This window comes from Astatotilapia calliptera, chromosome 15 (assembly GCF_900246225.1).
Source record: "Astatotilapia calliptera chromosome 15, fAstCal1.2, whole genome shotgun sequence".
Classification (NCBI taxonomy): domain Eukaryota; kingdom Metazoa; phylum Chordata; class Actinopteri; order Cichliformes; family Cichlidae; genus Astatotilapia; species Astatotilapia calliptera.
The window spans coordinates 4,719,156-4,739,612 of NC_039316.1; the positions used below are offsets into that span (position 1 = coordinate 4,719,156).

General features: G+C 40.6%; 2 protein-coding genes across 2 annotated transcripts; both read right to left on the minus strand.

Annotated features, from left to right (window-relative positions):
- Positions 1–298: 298 nt before the first annotated feature.
- LOC113006593 (phospholipase B1, membrane-associated) lies at positions 299–7,371 on the minus strand. The gene is made up of 16 exons (XM_026142658.1): positions 7,238–7,371; positions 6,895–6,959; positions 5,233–5,323; positions 5,046–5,104; positions 4,376–4,443; positions 4,157–4,200; positions 3,924–4,044; positions 3,757–3,808; positions 3,596–3,676; positions 3,430–3,495; positions 3,225–3,316; positions 3,056–3,137; positions 1,773–1,874; positions 1,468–1,563; positions 1,261–1,332; positions 299–800 (listed from the first exon to the last, which is right to left on the minus strand). Exons 1-16 carry the CDS (start codon positions 7,293–7,295, stop codon positions 675–677), a joined length of 1,275 nt encoding a protein of 424 aa, XP_025998443.1. The 5' UTR covers positions 7,296–7,371; the 3' UTR covers positions 299–674.
- A 288-nt stretch (positions 7,372–7,659) lies between these two features.
- sel1l (SEL1L adaptor subunit of SYVN1 ubiquitin ligase) lies at positions 7,660–18,132 on the minus strand. The gene is made up of 21 exons (XM_026142657.1): positions 17,564–18,132; positions 17,384–17,421; positions 16,931–17,120; positions 15,644–15,811; positions 14,819–14,924; positions 14,150–14,312; positions 13,976–14,029; positions 13,831–13,890; positions 13,657–13,738; positions 13,421–13,575; positions 12,835–12,891; positions 12,663–12,731; positions 12,240–12,317; positions 12,035–12,097; positions 11,716–11,803; positions 11,425–11,573; positions 11,102–11,267; positions 10,822–10,896; positions 9,818–9,990; positions 9,561–9,689; positions 7,660–9,411 (listed from the first exon to the last, which is right to left on the minus strand). Exons 1-21 carry the CDS (start codon positions 17,649–17,651, stop codon positions 9,145–9,147), a joined length of 2,418 nt encoding a protein of 805 aa, XP_025998442.1. The 5' UTR covers positions 17,652–18,132; the 3' UTR covers positions 7,660–9,144.
- Between the last annotated feature and the right edge of the window lie 2,325 nt (positions 18,133–20,457).

Consider the following 20,457-nt stretch of genomic DNA (forward strand, 5'->3'; position numbering starts at 1 on the left):
CAGAAACAAACAAGCATAAAAAAGTTTTGTTTTTTAAAAAGGTAAATCTGAGTAAATTAATGAGTCTGAAAACTTTTTTTAAAAAAAGGCCCAGAAGTTTTTAAAGAGGCAAAGTCGTTAATATTTTATGTATGAATGTATAAAAGTCACACGAACCAAAAGTAGGTCGTCATGCTTTGTTAATTACAACATTTGCAATTTGTACAAAGCAAACCTTTTATTAAAAATACATATACGCTCTAAGTCTGCTCCCCAAATGGGGGAGAAACAGAAACATCCCACTACCAGGCATGCGGTCTAACTGGTATATCGTCTTTAGCGCAGGAAAAGTTATTTAAATCTCAATTAAAAACTGTAAAAGGGTCTATTAGAAAGTCACATTTCTCAGTTCAGTTCACTTTGAAGAACAGTTCACAACACCAGTCATCTCCAGGCACTTTATTTAGTAAAAATCTGGCAATATTATAGAGACAACCCCCAACCATCTGAAGCTCCCCTATCCTCATCTCGTCCATCTCCAACATCCTCTGAGATTCAGATATTTTGGCTGCATGATTGCAATGATTGTTTGTTGTCAAATCTGTCAGTTTGCAGTCATTTCCTCCATGCTGGTGAATGGCTAAAAAACTCCTTTCGCCCTCTGTGTGTTTTGCGTCGGGAAAAGGAATTAAAAGCTACATAACTCCAAACTGTGCCAGGAGGAGCAGCAGGAAGATGACTGCTGGTGATGGAGCGTCAGTCTGGAGGGTAGGTTGGTCTGACTTGGCTGCGATCGGTCGAGTGAAGATATATGGGTGTTCCTACGTATATGATATGTAATATAATAACTGTAAAAATCAGATATTGAATTAAGATTTATCACAACACAAATAATGCAGTACTGCAGAGCGTTTTGAGAAGCGTGACGCACCGTAGCCTCTTTCCCAGTCTTTCAAACAGCTCTGAGTTGCTGGTGAACTAAAATTAATTTTTATTTCACCAAGCACTCATTTATTTTAATGCAGTGTCATTTATATGCACAGCAGCATGACAAAGCAGTAACAGAGTGTTTTGAGAAGCATCTAAAGCACAGGAATCATAACAAATGGAGAAAAAAAAAGGTTCCACAGCGCTAAACTTCCTTGAATCAACAGACTTTTAAACAAACATTTTAAAACACTTTCTGAAACCTAATTTCACTGGAGGAACGTTTAGTTAATATTCAATTCTTTAGACCAATCAGGCCAAACAAAGTTGTCAAATATGGAAAGCTAATCTTACCATAGGCGGACAGATGAGAGTGATGGGGTCAGAGAAGCTGCTCACAATCGTCTTTTCTCCCTCGGGCTGAAACTGTGAGAGAAGCAGACATGTGTATTTGAACAATTACACAGTTCACATTCATGTGAATCCTACACAATAAACCCTGAATGACTCATTGACCTTTAGCCTCTTGTGCCTTTAAATCAAATACAACTTATTGTTCACCATGTTGTTCCACAGTCCCTTGGCCAGCTCCTCATGTCCCTTTATGGTAAAGTGGAAGCAGTCGTGAGTGAAGAAAGTCATATCGATCTTCCCGTTCTGCTCAGAGAGACACAAAATACACTGCGGTATAGTTTTAGTGATGGACAGCATTGTTGGTGAAACATGACTCGTGAGTTTCTCAGCCAAAATGCTACAGCTGTCACACTGGGGATCACTGATGAGTCAGTCATCGCCGCGTGATGCTTCGCACCGATTGGTCTGAAAGCAGACACTTATGTCACACTGATAGGCGTGAGATGGATTACCGGGAGGCGGGGCGGGTCCGCGTTCTTCAAAAAGGGCTGGAGAACAACGGCGAAGTCGTCCCTGAAGAAGCGGTCGCTGTACAGCAGCTTCTCGAGTCTTTTCTGCAGATGAAAGCAGCGTGAGAATCAATTTGTCTCCCATTCTCCTCGCTTGTGCTGTTACAATAACAGCAAACACACAAATTACAGTGAGAGCTGCGAACATGAAATCAGCATATAATGTTTTGGGTGCAATGTACCCTGTTTGCACATTAAAGTGAGTTATCATTTGGGACAATGACAAGGCAAATTATTATGGAAGATACAGTCAAAATGCATTTTAATGGGCATTTCTTTAAGCTTTGTTTCCTTCCAAAATAGTTCTTCTTTCAGGCTGGTAGAAAACAAATGTTTAAAATACATTTCTCTGCACTCTGTAAATTAGATATTTATACAAATTAGTGCATGTTTAACAAGGCAGTTTTGGTATTCTATGGCAAATGGGCTCTATAGTGCCAGGCAGTGAGCACAGAGGACATCTGTTTGAAGATGAAGTCTGTTTATGATTGTTTGGTCACTGCCATCCACACCATCCTCTTCCTCTTTGCACAAAGGAGGAGATACCAGTCCTGTAACTGCCTGTCTCCTGGAATCTCCTCCGTGCTCTTGAGACTCTGCTGGGAGACACAGGAAACTGCCTGTGCAACCTCTGCAGGGTTCAGGTATCACCTTATGTACCAGTAGTTACACTGACCCTAGTCAAATGCTAAACTAGTGAAAACACAGGAAGAAAAGATGAGGAGTGACCTCCACTGTAAAACCATTGCTGTTTTGGGAGTTGTGTCTCTTTGTTGTCCCTCTAGAGCACCTTTCGTTAATTTCATTAACACTAAAGCAGCTGAAACTGTTTAACAACCCTCTCTGTTACTTTTAGCTGACTTGATGCTATACTCTGATTAAAACATTTTTAAGCAGTGCATGTATATTTATGGCGGTTTTTCCTCATATACTGACCTAGAAATCTCATCTCCGATAGCTCTTACATACAACAGAGTGTGCAGTTCAAGATTCTGCAGGTGTTTTACAGACGAGCTTGTTTGTGCAGCCTAACATTCAGAGTGTGCTGTACAGAATGAACACGTTGTTCCTAAAAAACATGGGATTTTTTTTATGATGCATAGAGGGATCAAAAAAGAGTCCATATTCCTTCTAATGTGGCAACCAAATGAAAGAAGAATTTATCTCCTGTACCATCTTTCCTTATATAATACATAATCTTATAACATGAAAGAAGTAAAGTGCACCTGGAATTCCAGATTGACCTCCACCAGCTCCCTGAGTTCAGGAGATCTGGCTACTGGCTCTATCAGGCACGAGCAGAAAGACCTAAAACAAAGTCAAAAAGTAAAAAGTTCAAGAAGTGTCAATCAAGCCAGAGTTTAACTTGTTCTGAGAGAGAAAGAGAGTGATCACCGCTGGAGCAAACACCCTGGGGTGGGCTTCTGCACCTCCCTCAAAGTCTGCATGGGGAGGATCTGAACCACGTTCACAATCATACGGGGAACCTGAAGCACAGCATGAAGACCTGCACTGTAGTGATTCAGCACAGCACTGACCCTCAGTCTCAGCAGACAGTAAATCCAGGGCTAAGCCTGATTTCGTTTATCTTCGACTTTACCTCATTCATAAGCATTTCCAACGAGACAGTCATATAGTGGATGAAGTTATCTACTGAAAAAAGAGCCTGGAAGTAGAGGAGATTCATCAGAGGTAATAGAAGAGGCAATATTCCATATATAGAGAGAGATTTTCTATTGAATTAAAGATAAGAGACCAAGACAGACTTTATCTTTGCAGTAATCACAGATGTCATTCATGCCCATGAGAATAGTCAAAAGCTTCCAGTCCTCTTCAAAGTTGAGACCCTAAAGGAAGAGACGACAGTCCCGTTACCTCTCCCATCCCTGTGCTGTATCATTACTGAGAAAACAAGGCCTCGCTTTACCTCGTAACCTCTCAGTGTGTCTATCAAATGTCTCGTCTGACCGGGGAGATTGCTACAAAATAAAGAATAACATGTTTCCTAAAGTGAATTAGGTCACAGCTCAGTTATTTTTGTAGAAGAATATAATTTGTTAGATTAAGCAACACAAAAGTAAGCGAAGGTCTTACAAGGTGTTGTGTCCAGTTACGGCCAAGTTGAAGCCTGTTTCACTGATATGAGCCTGCATCCCATGAACTGTCTTTCCAGGAGAAGCTCCAAGCAGACTGGGGTTAAACAGCTTGATGATATCTAAAAATGACAGCGTCAAACAGGTAAAGAAAATGAGCTGGACTTTTCTCGTTGTGAGTTTCATGGAACGATACAGTTAAGAAACAGCTCGGACACAGCAGTGACAGCTTACTTGCCAAAGTAATGACATCTTGATATGTCCCATAGCCTCCAATGCTGCAAGCAGAAAGGAAAGCAATACCAGCAGCAGAACTGTTAATGTCAGTTTAACCTTGTTTCTTACAGACTGACACTCTCATGGGGGAATACAGTTTCTAACATGTTCCTGATATGAGATCAGTCTGCTTCACATCATCCTGATTGTTATTTGTGCGAGATTTGTGACAGGCACCTCCATGACACGTGACGAAACTCAATGGGAATGCCGAGGACAGTAGTGGCGTTGGCGCCGATAGCCGTCTGGAAAAGAAGGGGCACAGCATAGAGAGATCAGGAGCCAAGGAACAGAAGAAAAGCAGTTTTATGAGTAAGTGTTTGTGTGGGTGGTTTGTCACTCTAATTTAAACGGATCCTATTATGCCTTTCCAAATTCTCTGCCGTATACGTGCAACTCTGCCGAATCAAGGCTCGGGATGAGAACTATTATAAACTGTGAGTCATGCAACGATACACAAAGAGTCTAAGAATAAAAATATAGAGGAGATGATAACAGGTCCCCATTAACCAGCTGCAATTTGGGCATCTTCTCTTAGATTATGAAGATGTGCCGTTCTCATAAAAGCACAAAAAGAGATAATAACTAAGCTGACTGCTCTTCCGTTGGTGCAACATTTGGTTAGTAAAGCAGTTTAAAGTTTATTTCCATCTCATTTGCACTCAGTCTTTATCCATCACTGTAAGCGTTTTAGCTCTTCTCACGATTGCAGCTGCCTTCTGCTCAGCAGGACTAAGCGAGTATGCAAAATGAATGAATCAACGGTCAGAGCGAGTCTATTTTTGGTCGACGTTACACTGTATCATCGGCACAGCAGAGGAAGCAGCAAACAACATATAACACCTACTGTCAGAGAATCCCCCAAGGCGGCGATGACTTTGATATCTGCGGCCTTCACAAATTCAACTAGACAAAAGGGTGGAAGGAGGGGTGGATAGAGGGAAGGTAGAGAGGGAAAGAAAGAGAAAAAGAGCGTTAGTTCAAACTCTTGAACAACACAAGATTTGAGGTCAGCAGGTGACACCTGGACAGACCTGAGGAGGGGACAGAGGGAGAAGGACTCATGTCTGAGCACTGGAACACAGGATGCTTGAAGCTCACTGGCCGGGTTTTCTCTGGAAACTCCTAAATAAGTAAAAAGAGAGAAGCCTCGCTGTCACATCGAGACCAGTTATGTTTCCTTATGAGTCCTTATAATGACAAAAGTTTGTCTTCAGGGACTGACAATTGTTTTCTTCTTTTTTTGAGCGTCTTCCTACATCGGAATAAACTGCTATAAATGTCTTAAACAGTTGCGTAAGTTTAATACTGTATATGTTGATGCATTTGTGGAGAAAAAAGGGAAGCTCATGTGCAAAAATCTTCAAAAAAATCTTATTGCATTAGAATGTTTTAGATACATTATATTGCCATAAGTATTTGCTCATCCACGTTCATGCGCATGTGAACTTGCATGACATCCCATTCCTAACCCATAGGGTTTAATATGACGTCAGCCCACACTTTGACGCTATAACAGCTTCAGCTCTCGTGGGAATGCTTTCCACAAGGTTTAGGAGTGTTTATGGTAAATTTTGAGCATTCTTTTAGAAGTGCATTTGTAAGGTCAGACAAGAAGACCCGACTCACAGTCTCCACTCCAATTCATCCCAAAGGTGTTCTATTAGGTTGAGGTCAGGACTCTGTGCAGGCCAGTCAAGTTCTTTCACACCAAACTCGCTCATCCATGTCTTTATGGACCTTGTTTTGTGCACTGATGAGCAGTTATGTTGGAATAGGAAGGGGTCAAACCCAAACTGTTCCCACAAAGTTGGGATGTGGAAGCATTAAGAGTTCCTTCCACTGGTGCTAAGGGGCCAAGTGCAACTCCTGAAAAACAACCCCACACCATAATCCCCCTCTACCAAACTTTACACTTGACACAATGCAGTCATACAAGGACTCCTGGCAACCGTCAAACCCAGATTGATTTTTTGGGAGCATTGGTATTGTGGTACTTTAATACATTTTACAGCATAGCAAGTCTGAAAAACAAACAAACAGGATAATAGCAACTAAATAACTGACAGTAAGATCAGGCAAAGCTTAAATTATATTATGATGTGATCACTGTTTTTGTCCTTGTCACATGATCTGTAAATAGTGTCTCTGTATGTTTTTACTAACTTGTGTGTAACACCAACCTGCCAGAGGGTCTGCAGATGGAAATTAGCCCAAGGCTATAATCTGGCATATTTACATTTGTTAAAATGTTCATTAATATGTATTGTCCCTCTTTCTAAATAAAATAAATATAAAAATATTTAATCCAGCAGAGCACAGTGTTTGTGCATTAAGATTCTGTTGTAGATTACAGTAGGCAAACCTGAACATAACTTTCACTGCTACCGTGGAAACCTCATCTTCAGTACCTTGTCGGACTGCGTTTTTATTGATCGATCGATCATTGTTTCACTGTCTTTGATGCGTTAGCTGTGCACAAGTTCAGGATGCCTGCTGGGCCATGTGGTTAGTCTGGTGTGACACGATGATAACCTACTTTTAAGAGAACGGTTAACAATTGCTATATATTATTTTTTGTCTTTTTAATAAGCCTGTCAACGAAGGCTTTTTGCTGTTTAAATGACGACCAAAATTTAAACTTTGTGTCTAACAACAAAATAAACCCTCAGTGATAAACATAGGTGAAACAGTACCTTATTGAGGGCCTCCTTGCTGTAGTGCCGAATCCCCTCTTCATACTCCAACCACCAGTCATTTCCTTTAAAGGGATCATTAACTGAAACTTTTCAAACCACTTTATAAGCCACTGATAAAGCTCATCTTTAATCAGCTAAATAAGCCCTAGTTCAAAGGTTTTTGGTCTTGACTTTGGCCTTGGTGTATATCTATAAAAACAGATGGTTGATATAAACCCAAACAATCCATTAAAAAAATAAATAATAAAAGGGAGGGCCCCGTTTCAGAGGCTGTTGTTACAATAAATATAGGCACACAGCCTCACGTGGGAGGTGCCCTCCTGCTTGTTCTAGCACTTACCTTTGACAGAGCAGGACGCGAGCACACACGTTGCCACAGCGATCCAAAGCCACCCCATAGTATCGCGTATGGACCAGTCAATGGGTCACCCCTACACACTGCACAATGCGACCCTCAGTTTTCACAGCATTGTCACTTTGTCTCAGCCTCAATGGCTGAGCGACAACCAACAGGTCCAATGAGAAGCGGCCGCTCTCGCTGCTGATCAATGTCAGCAACATTGCAGTGTTATGTCAGACATTTAAAGCCAAGCAGGGCACAAGCCACTTATCCGAAATGATCATCGATCCAAGCATTTCGGCAATCAAACATTCAGAACATCTTTGAAATATCCATATATCATTTATTAAATTTATAAACGCGTTTTAATGGTTAAAAAAAAAAAAAAAGAAGAAGAAAAAAAGAAAAGAAAAATTCTTCTCTGTAACTTTGCCCAGTGTTTTATTTCACACCAATTGTGAGTTATGTGGGTGCCGATGTGAAAGCAGGAAACAGTTTGGACTTATTTCTAATCATCCTGCAAACAACACTACGCTCTCCTTCTGGGGTTCAATCATGCATATCTATTGGCAGTTAAACACTAACTTTAGTACATTTTGTGGAAGTGAACAAATGAGAAAAAAAAAAAACAAATGAAGTGAAAAAACAAAAATAAAAAACAAAATGAAATTTCAGATCTTGGTTCCAGAAATGCTGCATGGTCTAACCGTGGCTTCGTTTGCTTTTCAGCGCAGCCTCGGATTCATGTCCGTCTGATCTCAGAAGTGTAGGCAGATTTCCAACTTGGACGTTTGGTGAGGGGGTGGAAATTGTCACGACAGCTGAAGTTTTAGAACAAAACAAAAGGGAAAAAAAAAAAAAGAAATGTGATCCACTTCCTCTACTGTAGAAACAATGCAAGGTTTAAGTTGTTGCTATCTTTAAGGCTGCTCCAGATAACAGTTGGCATTTAAAAAAAAAAAAAATACTAAGCTGCCTTTCAAAACCAGCAACAATAATTAAATCAAAGAACAGTGTTGGAAAAAAAATGTACACATACTGTAATGTACAACTTCCAAAAAAGTTTAAATTCCTCTCGCTTGCTTTTTAAATTAACTTTGATGTTTCTGTACACATTTTAATCCCCGTGTGCATCAGCAAACATCACCTACTTCACAGCCCAGCTTTTCTGTCAGTGAGAACTTCCCAAACTATTGTTCTTGTACTGATGACTCAGCATAGTTTTAGTATATTTAGCACTTATTGATCTGACAACATGTCACCCAAAATAACTAATGAATGCAAAACTGCAAAGCATAAAGGAATGCAAAATTTGTTCACTCATCAGTTAGCTCAAAAAAAAAGGCTAAACTAAAAGTCTGCAAGGAGATCAGAGAAGACATGCAGAGAACCACGACTTTCTTTTACCAAGTAGACCAGCGCTAGAAATGAAAATGATTTTACTTCACATTTTCCACCCAGACTTTTTTTAAATACTGAACAAAATTGGGAATGAAGCTGTCTAACGAGTGTAATTTTCTCAGTTGAGTTCGTAATGCTTTTGATCTGGCAACCACAAGACTAATTCCATGTTGAGGACACGGGGGGAACGTCTGGCAGTATCCTGAGTCAAAAAGTACCAAGTCCAAACACTCTCTACTGCAGTGTTGTCCATTAACACCCACAATGTGTCGGTTTCAGCAGAAGACCAGCATATTTTAAAGGAAGAAAGAGGTGAGACTGAACAGTTCAGCAGCCATCATCAAGCCTTTTAAAAAAAACCAAAAAAAAAAAAAAACCCACACACACATGGCGGGGAACAGGCAGAGTGGGCGAGGTGCTCAAAGTAGCAGGTATTCAGCTACTGGTGCTCCATGCAGTGAGCCTCTTGTCCATCTTTCACCACCCTCACTCCGTCTATCTCCCTCTCAGTGCTGCTCCTCCTCTTCCTGGGCCGGGCCCTGCTCTGGTGTTTCTTCCTGAGCCTGGGGCTCGGCCTGGGCCTGTGGCTGTTCCTGAGGCGGCCTGGGAGGAGGCGCTGGGGCAGGTGGGCGAGGTGGCACTATGATTTGGTGTTGGCGCTGTCGGTAGGCGATGACTGTGCCTAGCAGTAGGGCGATGACCGTCATGAGGTAGAGATCCCACTCTGGGCCCAGCAGCTGGTCCAGATCCACCTGAGAAATCAGCTCCTTCAACTGCGAGAAGTCGCAACCAACAAGGAGGAAAAAGAAACATCATTTTTCTTTCTAATGAAGAATCTCTGAAACTATCTGAAGTACAAGACGTGTTACTGAAAACCATACGGTTAGCATGACAGCTTGTGAATTCAGGAGGAAATACTCACATTAAGATCCTGCAGGTACTGGAGAGCATAAATCAGGCCCAGTTTGCACAGAGCTAGAAAAACTGGAACCTGGGCGTCAGGACTGGCCTCAGCAGCCATGTCATAAAACCGTTTGGCTAGGTGGATGTCCTGCAGCAAAAAAAACATGGAAAATTTCAGAATTAGAAATCAAATTAACAACCACACCGACTTTGCTAAATGACAAAGCGCAAATTTGTGACATGTTGAGAGCCAGGTGATGTTTAGTGAGTGCTCACCTGTTTGATACCCAGGCCTTTCTCATGCATGTAACCCAAGTTAAACATGGCCTGTGCGCTGTGCTGCTGCTCAGATGCCAACCTATAGTGAATGACAGCCGTCTCGTAGTCCACGTCCGTTCCGTAGCCATAGAAATGATAGTCTCCCAGTTTTATCCTTGCCACGGTGTAACCTTACAAGGACAATTACATGTGTAAGATTTGGTTTTATATGCAAACAGTCATGGCTAGAAATCTTCTGTGAACCAGCTTAGTGTTCACCACTCAGTATCTCACACTGATACACAAAGACAGGCTGAGCTCGATTATCATAAATTACGATGCATGTGACCCCAGAGAGAATCAGTGCACCCTCAGCAGCTATGGCTGCTCAGGCATTAGCCTATTCCACTGCACTTAGATAATATATAGCTATGGAGGATGCATGAGACACACTGGAGCTGTGATGCTCACTGTTGCCATGGCTTTTGTTATTAAGGTTGTTGGCTGTGACACGCTTGTTGATAATAAGTGCAACACAAACTATGTGCAGTGTTGTGTGTGTGCTGTAAATTGAGCTGGTTGTGCTGGCTGAGCATTGTAGTGAAATGTCTCCATTTCTGAAAGGATGTGGAGTTTTGGTACCACGTTGGTTACACCTGATAAAACCACAGTGGGGTCAAATTCTGTACAGCGCAATGAGACTTTCTTTGGTAACAGAACTGTGCTCAGCTAGCAGGAGTTAGACATCCACAGCAGCACAAATTCAACCACAAAAGGAGCCAAAGTTTGACTAATAACTGTTTCACACAGCACAGCACAGCCAAGCAGAGCAGCTGCAGCTGTGCTCACAGCCAGTGTCTACACAGCATCACAGTTCAATCAAGTGAAATGTGCAATAAGCAATACGTTCCCAAGCTAAACATCATGACGCATTTCCCTAAACTTGCAGTGCACTTTGACTCTACTGCTCCGGCGCACACATTGTTCACACTGACGAGGAGACGGAGCTTGTTTAAACTCACCTTGCGCTGCAGCTCTTGTCCAGTGGAGCAATGCACGAGGGTAGGTCTCATTCTCACTGAAGATCCTTGCCCCTTCTGTGTGGCATAATTCACACAAACACATGAAAAATTAAAACATTTAAAATGAGACCTGAATCTCTCTCTAACAAAGGTAAAGAGCGTAGCAGGATCATGACACTAGCATTTAAACATGGCTATAATATTGCAAGTGGTGCACATAAATTAACTGCTAAAAGCCTGCACTACCATGGTTAAATACTAATGTCTTGGTTTTTCTTACTCTGATCCAGAATGAAGGCCACGTTGCTCTGAGCCACCTCGTAGCCCTGCTCAGCCAGCAGCAGATACTGAACCAGCGCAGCGTCCATGTCACCCTCCTTAAAGCTACCGTACGCTGTCATCAGGCGCTCTGACCAGCGACCACGCTCACACACATTTTTGAAAAGCTGCAAACAGGACACACAGTGTGATACACATCTCCAATTTGTATTGAAAGTGCAGATAAAAGCCACTGCTGTTAATCGATAAATGTTTGAGGAGACACCAAGTTGGAGAGACAATCTCTTAACAGTGAAAGAAGCAGCAGATTTAGGGTGGACTAACCTCTACAGCGGTGTGGCAGGAACGCATCACACCAGTACCAGTAGCATGCATCTGGGCCAAGTTGTAGAAGGCCAGGATGTGCCCAGCCTGTGAGGCCAGGTTGAAGAATTTAAGAGCCTGCTTGTAGTCACGCTTCACGCCAATGCCATCTGGGGAACAAGAATAGGAACAAAAATGTTATTATGTGAAGAAGAGCGAAGACTGAGGACTCCTAAACAGACAGCGGGCGAGAGGAAAACTATGAAAGAATGCAGTGAGACACTGAAGGACACACTGAGCTGTAAAACTCACTGTAATACATGGTGCCCAGCTGGAGTTGTCCATCCACCCAGCCCTGCTCTGCTGCCTTCTGGAAGTATTTGAGGGCCAGCTCGTAGTTCTGGAGACAAACACACAACTTTTCAATAGCTGCTTCAGCAGGAGAGACACTCTGACAGCTTGCCATCAAAATAAAAGCCTGTTATATAAAACTGTTTTTCTTTGTTGTTTATATAAAACTTTATTTCAACTCCAAGTGCCTAAAAGTGAAGGTGAGATCTTATCTATATGTACAGATCCCATCAAAAGATATGAGACACGCTTAAAAAAATATATAAATAAAATATCTTACCACTGGCACACCTCTACCATAAAGATAGGCCATCCCCAACCCACTCTGTCCCACCGGATTACCCTGGAAAAAAAAGTAAATGAATATGTAAAAACGATTACTGCATGTTAATATTTAAAGAAAGGGTAACAGAATTCAGCTGTGAGTGAGTGAGCAAGCTCAGAGTGAATAAATTACCCAGTTTAGTCTACAGCGTTATCCTTACCAGGTCAGAAGCCTTCTTGAAGTACTGCAAGGCAGTCTCATTATTCTGAGGGAGAAACTCACTGCCTTCTGAATACATCTGAGGAAAAGACAGTCACAGACATAAAAGCTAAATTTTATACCTTAAACACAAATACACTGCCCTCTGTGAAAACATCAATGCCAAGCTGGTTTTATTCTAAAAAGTCTCTATAACCAAACTGTCTCTAAGGTCAACACAACACAGTGTTAAATAGATGGAAAATATGGCATTAAAAGCAAAAAAGAAAAAAGAAAAAAAACCTGCTCTTATAAGAAATGAAATTAACAAGGTGATGAATGGAAAATTTTATAAAAAGAAAGAAAAGAAAGAAATATCTGTTTAAAAAAAGAAAAAAAAAAAGGTGACATAACAGTGAAGTGAGTGAGCCTCCATCTCACCCACCTTTCCAAGAAAAGCCATAGCATGTGTGTTGCCTGCATTGGCTGCCTGGTTGAAGTAGTCATACGCCCTCTGTTGGACAGAAAGCAGCATAAATGCATTTGACAGAGAAAACTCACAAAATAAGCAAAACAAATAAATAAAATACAGTGAGCGAAATCTATGACAAAGATACCTGGTGATTCTGTTCTACTCCACGTCCTCCATGTAAGTGCAGCTGACCCAGGCCCACCTAAGTAAAACATTCAATTAGTAATCAAATAAAAACTACAACAAGGCTTCAGACTGATACTACCCAGCAATGACACATTATGTAGCCCTTTCACATTTAGACATTACATAACATGCATGCATAATCCAAGTCTGACCCAGATTTCAGTTCTTATACAATAAAGTAAATTAGTGCCATCCATTCAAGCTACTTCCCATTCCTGCCCACAAGAAAAAGCAAAAATGCCATATAAATAAAGAAATAATAATAATAAAAATGTGTGGACATGCAACTATATTGTGTAGTTTGTTAATTCCCCACAGTCAGGAGCTTTCACAAAAGGCAGAACAGTGAAGCTGATCACAAATTCAAATGTTTTCTTTGCCAAACACGTGTAACGAGAACGATTTCTAAACTGACACAAATAAACACATTACAAACATTTTGACTGTGTGTTCAATCAACCACTGGCTCAGGTATGTCAAAGGAAAGGTCACATTAGCTCCCAATACCAGCAATAAATTATTTTTTAAAAATTTGACCACTTTACCTGAGCTTGGACGTCCCCTTTCTCCGCTAGAAACTGGTAGTACTGGATGAGGTCTTCCTCCAACATCCCGCTGGTAGATCCCGGGTTCTCCACCTCATCGAGCAGTCTGATCCTCTGCACCGCTGAGCCTCCTGTCAGGGAAACATCGCTGGCCACTAAAGTTGGCAGAGGAAAGAGTGTTATTAGCCCAGCAAGAACTATTACTGCACTAGAATATAATAACGCAAAACACTTACCCTGATTTGCTACAAGCCTATAATGCGTTAGTGCTGACTCACAGCTTTGGGGAACACCCACCCCTCCCCAGTACCTGTAGCCCTAATAAAACAATATAAGGAAGTGTAATTTTTATTAAAGTATACAAATAGCATGACTGCAGCATTTCTTCACTGACAGAAAAATCTGCTTACCAGAATCATGTGAGCGAGCAGGTTTCCACCCAGTGCACCAAAGGTGTAGTAAACCAAGGCCTGAAAAACAGAGAACATGGCAGAACATAAGTAACTACTGACAAACCCATATACTGTAAGACAAATCTACAGAGCATAGACGTACCTTAGCTTGACTTGAGTTAACTCCGAGCCCTGCTGCATACAGAAATCCAAGAGCCTGAAGAAAAGTAAACAGAGCAGAGTGTCACAGAGTTGCTCCTCTCAGCACAAATAACCTGCAAACAGGCTTCCAACACTTTTCTCAAGAGACGTGTATAATTATGAGCGAGATCATTACCATCTGAGCTTTAGGTGAGCCCTCCATGGCAAGCTTCTCAAACATTTCTCTGGCCTTGGTAATATTTTGGTTTATGTAATCTCCAAACAGCATGGCATACGCCACCTTCTCCATGGCTTTCTGGTGGCCTTTTTCTGCCACTTTTAGCAGCTTTTCATATAATCTGAGAAAGATAAGCAGAGTAGGCACAAGCGAAATTGAATCCACGTTCACATAAAAATAATGTGTACATGACAAACAGTAGTGTGATAGCTAAAGCAAATAAGGATGTGCAAATGGAAGGCACGCAAGCGCTGGCTGGTAATAAAACACGCAAGAAATGGACATTGAACCCAATCGACATGTAAAATAACATCAAATTTTGTCTGTGAAATAAAAAGATGACCAGAAGGCAGTAGTGGGAATATGCATTTTAACTTAAACAAATAAAAAGAAAATTGGCAAAAAAATGTAACCTTGCCAAAATCTTCAATTTGAATAGAGCATCTTTACTTTTGTTCCTTTTCTGATTTTTATCTTAAAACAGAGTGTGGGCAAAAACTGGAAAGCTTCTGTTTCTGCTTCATCTAAAAAAAGATTTCAAATCCACATGCTTTCTATAACTCTTCTTCAAGAGTCAAAATTAGGCTGACAACTACCAGAGAAATAAACTAAAAGTAAGCCACTCACTCTTTTTTCTGAGTCTTCCTGGTGGTGGAGTTTAGCATGCGCAGGACAGTCTGATACTGCTTCTCTGCTTCCTCAGCTTGAAGCCTCTGCTGTGCCTGTTCCTCCGCTGAGGGAAAGAGAGAAGAAGCCAATCAGACTGTTTAGAGGAAATAAAAGGTTTTCAAAAGGTTGGTAGCAGTAGCAGTTATGCAAACAAAGTCATAATAATATCTTCAGGCTGGTTTCAGTAGTCGTTTAGTTCCACCAAGACTGTTACTGAGAAGAACAAAGAATGATCAGTGACAGTTTAACACAAGAATTCATGTGTTAGGGGAAAAACATTTAAGGTCACAGTGACCTTTGATGCTGCACATTGTGTACATATGCTAAGTTTTTGGCTAATAACAAATTATGCATTTTTGCAACAGACTACTAGTAAAAAAACATGCTCTTTACTGAGTTGTGTCTTATGTGTAGACAAATCGGTTCATCTGGTGGCCTAAACAACCAAATAGGAAGAAAAACAAAAACAAAAAAATCCTCTGAAAATGGTCAGGTACAAGAGCTGGACTGAAAATGAGTGAAAAACCAGCCGAGTCCAAAGAAAACATTTGAAAGACCTTGAGAAAGCCTGAAAAACTATTGCTCAAGATCACTTTAAATATTAAAAGCAGGTCTGGCTCCTTGGAAGCAAAACATAATGAAATGAGGGCTGGCTCAGGACCTGTACTGTACAATGCAATATATTTAATACCAAAGTGCCGTAATGTGACTCCATTTTGGCTTTAAAATGAATCACAATATTTCATTTGTGAAGGTTTTAGAGTTTTTGAGTTTGAAACTCACTCTCACAGAAACCCCATTTCTTATCCTGGTCATAGTCGTACGTCGTGGCACACCATAGCCGTCCATCCCCCCGCCCGTCAGTGGTACACTCTATGTACTCTGTCTCCTGGAAGAGGAAGGGGAATATGCAGGGTTCTCCATGGGCTGTACCTCCATTCACCACAGGAACTGTATTTTAAAAAAAAACAAAAAACACCCATATATAAAATTTACTTGATTGAAAACAAACAAACTCTGGCTGTTTTCCTTTAAAATACTGGTGGACCTGAGGTCTAAGTGAAAATACATTTTTTTCTTTATATTCTCAAATCTTTTGGTTTTTGCTGCACCATCAACTTTGGTGTGGAAAAATAACAAAGAGACAGAGGAGTTGAAACAATTACCATAGAGTTGCAACTTTACACACGCAATTACGTTAATCTGAATACATCTCCTTCACACAAGTTCAGTAATACAACTGTGCAATGAGCTAGCAGGGTAATTACAAACAATCCCCAAGTGAAATGATGTAACTGCACTGCAAGAGGAGCCACAGGTGCGAGAAGCTGTTTAGTGTCTCACGGGGGTTTAACCGTTTATCAAATGTGGCTCTACCCTGAAACCACACTCAGCTTAGCTCAGAGTCAGGCAAAGTGAAAACAGGTTAACATGTTAAACACTAAACAAAGCTTACAAAGGAAAAAAATCATAAGAAAGAGCTTGTTTGCAATGCTGAGATCATGAGACGTGTGATAACACCACTACGAGGCACTACTACAAAAAGAAAGATTTATAGGTTCAGACTAGACATCGTTAAAATATATCACTAAGCTTTTCCTTCCATGTAGCATGCTAACATCTTAGGCTCTTTATTTTAAGAACGCATAGGGAACTATCTTCTGACAAAACATTTAACACTTTAAAGCAATCAACGATAAAATTTGAAGCTCCAAGTCCCAAGCTGAAATCGCACTTCTTTACACTGTTATAATCAGATACCAAATAGCTCAACGGCCCATTAAAGTAGCTACATTCAGCAGTCATGACCATTTTTGGGCCATCCTGAGGGCTCTTAACATGCAAACACTTTTAAACACTGATAACATTTTCTAATGTAAAAAGTGGGGATTAGAATATCAAAGCCATCACTGGTATAGCAGGAGATGCTAAAAACTAAATTTCTAATAATTAAAACAGTAAAAACATCAGGAAGTATTTAACAACTTTGACATCTCAAACGTTAATCAACTTATTGTGATTGTTTTTCACGCCTTTGTTGTGTGGATGTTTTAAAATCTTACACCTTACCCTCTTTAGGTTTTTCCTCAACGGGAGGAGGTGGGTCAGGTAGGTCCTCCTTCTCCTCTCCTTCTAGACCCTCCGAAGGGGGCTGTGTTTCCTCTTCAGGATGGGAGTGATCAGTGGTCATAGAAGTACCTGCCACAATTTCTGGTGATAATCGAACATCTTCCTCTTCAGAGTCTGGGTCATGGTAGGACTGGAGAAATCAACAGGAGGTTATTACAAAGGATTACTTAAAGGAGGGAAATTACGCTGTATATAAAAACAATGCCTTTGCATGAGGCTCATTTGCAAAGTTAGCAGTGTGTTCAATTTCTTTTTAAGTTGAATGACTTCTTACTTTAACTTTTCTAGGCAACACGTATACAAAATCGTGTGTTACATATAACTCCCAAGAGACCAGCTTGCAAATGAGTCTATGATCAGCATTAACCATGCACCAAAGAGCCCATGACACACCTTTAACTCTGGTGCTTCGTCCTGGTGTTGCTCCTCATCTAAAAAGCATTAATGTTGCAGCAGTGAGAGATGTGTTGTTTTGATTCAGTCAAAGAAATGTAATAGACGAAAACAGGTGCTGTGACACTTTAAGACACGCGTATAGTGAGTGTTACAACACCACCGGCATTTCATACTCACCAGCTGTTACTCCTTTGCTGAACACTATGAAGAGAATACCCCAAAAATAAAGTCTCCTTGCTGTTTTCAAACACTTCTTATAGCCCATTGTTGTTATTTAACAAGCTAACAATCTGCTAGCTGTGACTACTGCTATTTCTATTACTAAACATCCAGTCGCAGTCTCGGGTCACACTACGAGAAGTAGCATAAGTAAACTCCCTGTCACACACTAGTCTGAGCCGTATTCCCTCTAGATGCCAGCTTGTTTAATTTTAGCTACTGTAGCTGTTTAACAAGCTAATAGATCCCAATGTGAAGCTAAGCTAGCAGAGTAGCACCTGCTGAAATGACGTAAACCTAACAAGCTAGTTTTACATAGCCGCAACAAAGGTTAGCAAGACAGCGTTAATAATATATGCCCGCTGTTCAACTGCTCGGCCCAAAAACTGGATGACGAGTACCTCTTGACACTTCAAAATATCCACGTTTAGGGACGAAAGCCAGTAGCTTTACCCTTTGATATACACCACCCAAATACTACTTAGCGTTGAGCCCACACTACTGATCGCCACTTCCTTTTCTTGTGATTCGACCAATCACATTGCGCCTAGATTGACAGTAGCCAATGAATAGGGGCCAAAGATATGTCAGCGAATCGGATGCGTACACAGTTATGTTTCCAGTTTAGGGGCTTGTCCACGACACCAAAACACTTTAAGGAGATAATAATAATCTGGGAGGTAGAGGGTGTTGTTTGGACATGCTATTAGTTAGGATAAAAATATGCATTTTGAAGTGCTGAAGGTGAATATGTGCAAACCTGAATGTAACTACAATAAAAAGGGAAAACCCGGACATTATGGCATTGAATGTTTTCAGCTCCCGGGTAATCCCATGTTTACTATTTAAACACATTATCCATCTTGAAGGGGAAAATAATAATAAAGAAACTGCTCTCGGGGAAAGAATAAGGGAGAAGAGGAAAATCAGGGACAGTTATCAATCAATCAATCAATCAATCAATCAATCAATCTACCATAGGCCATGCTATGTCAATAAATCTCTTTTTAAATCTCTAACTATAGTTATTCCTTATACTTCAGGCTCTACCTTTCTCGAGTATCTTGTGCAGAGTGTCAGTACTGATTCCTGTTACTTTTGCTACTCTGGGCAACTTTAAAAATTGTGGTTAAAGCAGTAACCACTGGTTTTACTAATCCATTACAGTCCATTTGCTTGGTCTATGCCATTAGATACCTAAAGCCATTTTCTGGCTTTTGTTTGTATTCAATAAGAAGTGCTTTCTGTGATATGATAATATCAAGTCTTTTATTAATGTATTACTTGTTTCTTCTTAGTTATATCAATGTTTTTTAATCCGATCAGTCCTGTGTTTGTGCTGCTCGTTATTCCATTTTAATAATTGTGCAAAGTTTTTTTCAGTGTCTTAAATCCCTTGCAAATTTAGCTTTCTTTTAACCTGCTTTTACATTTGCCATTATCTTTGATTATTTTCTTTAAATCACTTTGCAACTGCTGTTTTTGGAGCTTGCGTCATAAATACTGGTTAGTTACTTTAGTGGGTTTCTTTCTGTAAAGCACTGGCATTTGTGCTTTAATATTTCGTTCATAGTGTAGTGGTTTAAAACTCTTATCACATATCAACTGCCATTATGCAAGTTTCAAAAGAACATCCTTCCTCAATGTGACGCTGAAAAACTTGTTTATGCGTTCATTACATCTAGGCTGGATTGTAATTCATTACAAGAGTACTGACAAGGATTAGAAAGAGACAACATATTTCTCCTACACGTCTCCTTAGAATATTTCTCCCACACTGACTTTTTTCTCTGGCTCCCCGGTAAAATCAAGAATTGAATTTAAAATTTGTCCCCTCACATACAAGGTCTTGAATAACCTGGCTCCATCTTATCTTAAAGACCTCATAGTTCCATATCACCCTCTGTGCTTTCAGACTGGTGGCTTACTTCTGGTTCTGTTTGAAAGTAGAATGGGAGGGAGAACCTTCAGCTTTCAGGCTCCTCTATTTTGGAACCAGCTCCCAGACAGACACTATCTCTACTTTTAAGATTAGGCTTAAAACTTTTCTTTTTGATTAAGCATATAGTTAGGGCCGGATCAGGTGACCTTCCCTTAGTTAGATAAGATAAACCTTTATTAGTCCCACATGTCCTGCAAAAGGTAGGCAGCTGGGAGCTTCCAATGATGCACTGTATTTCTTCTTCACTTACCTTTTTCACTCACGGTGTGTTTATACATCACTTTGCATTTGATAATTATTCTGTCTCTCTTCCACAGTGTCTTTTGTGCCGTCTCCCTCCCCTCACACCCAACTGGTCGCCGCAAATGAGCCTGGTTCTGCTGGAGGTCTCTTCCTGTAAAAGGAAGTTTTTCCTTCCCACAGTCAGCAAAGTGCTTGCTCACAGGAGAGTCTGATTGCTGAAAATTTCTCTCCATTATTTTACAATCTTTACAATATAAAGTGCCATGAGGTAACTGTTTTTGTGATTTGGCACTACATAAATAGAACTGAACTAAATCGAGCACATTTACAAACAAAAGGTTTTTGGTTCAATTCCAGCTAGAGAAACAAATCCTCTTTGCAGGGCATCTGGGGTAAAAACTCTTCTAAATCAAACATGTGGAACTACCTGCTGTGGTGACCCCTTGTGACAAGGGAGACGTCAAAAGTAGCCTTTAACTTTCTGGTTGATCAATAAGTTTCATGAAGCTTACAGGCTCAGGTGAAGAATACAAGGCCTGGAATCTGTAGTACTGGTACATAATAAAGGTGTCAGCAGCTTTAGAATATTAGTTTAAAATTCAAAAGCACTGTGTAAATTCTTATGGATATTATATTCTGCTACAAAGTGTGGTCTGTTTGCATCTGG

Bases quoted from the DNA above. Each gene is read 5' to 3' on its own strand.
- sel1l (XM_026142657.1), bottom strand. From the start codon at position 17,651: ATGGGCTATAAGAAGTGTTTGAAAACAGCAAGGAGACTTTATTTTTGG. The intron at 11,574-11,715 runs GTGAGTTTTACA...CTTGTTCCCCAG, and splicing joins GCTGGGCACCATGTATTACA to ATGGCATTGGCGTGAAGCGT. The intron at 9,690-9,817 runs GTGAGCACTCAC...TTTTTGCTGCAG, and splicing joins AAGGCCTGGGTATCAAACAG to GACATCCACCTAGCCAAACG.
- LOC113006593 (XM_026142658.1), bottom strand. From the start codon at position 7,295: ATGGGGTGGCTTTGGATCGCTGTGGCAACGTGTGTGCTCGCGTCCTGC. The intron at 4,444-5,045 runs GTAGGTGTTATA...CTTCTTTTCCAG, and splicing joins CCTTGGGGGATTCTCTGACA to ACGGCTATCGGCGCCAACGC. The intron at 801-1,260 runs GTAAGATTAGCT...TCATATACGTAG, and splicing joins CTCTCATCTGTCCGCCTATG to GAACACCCATATATCTTCAC.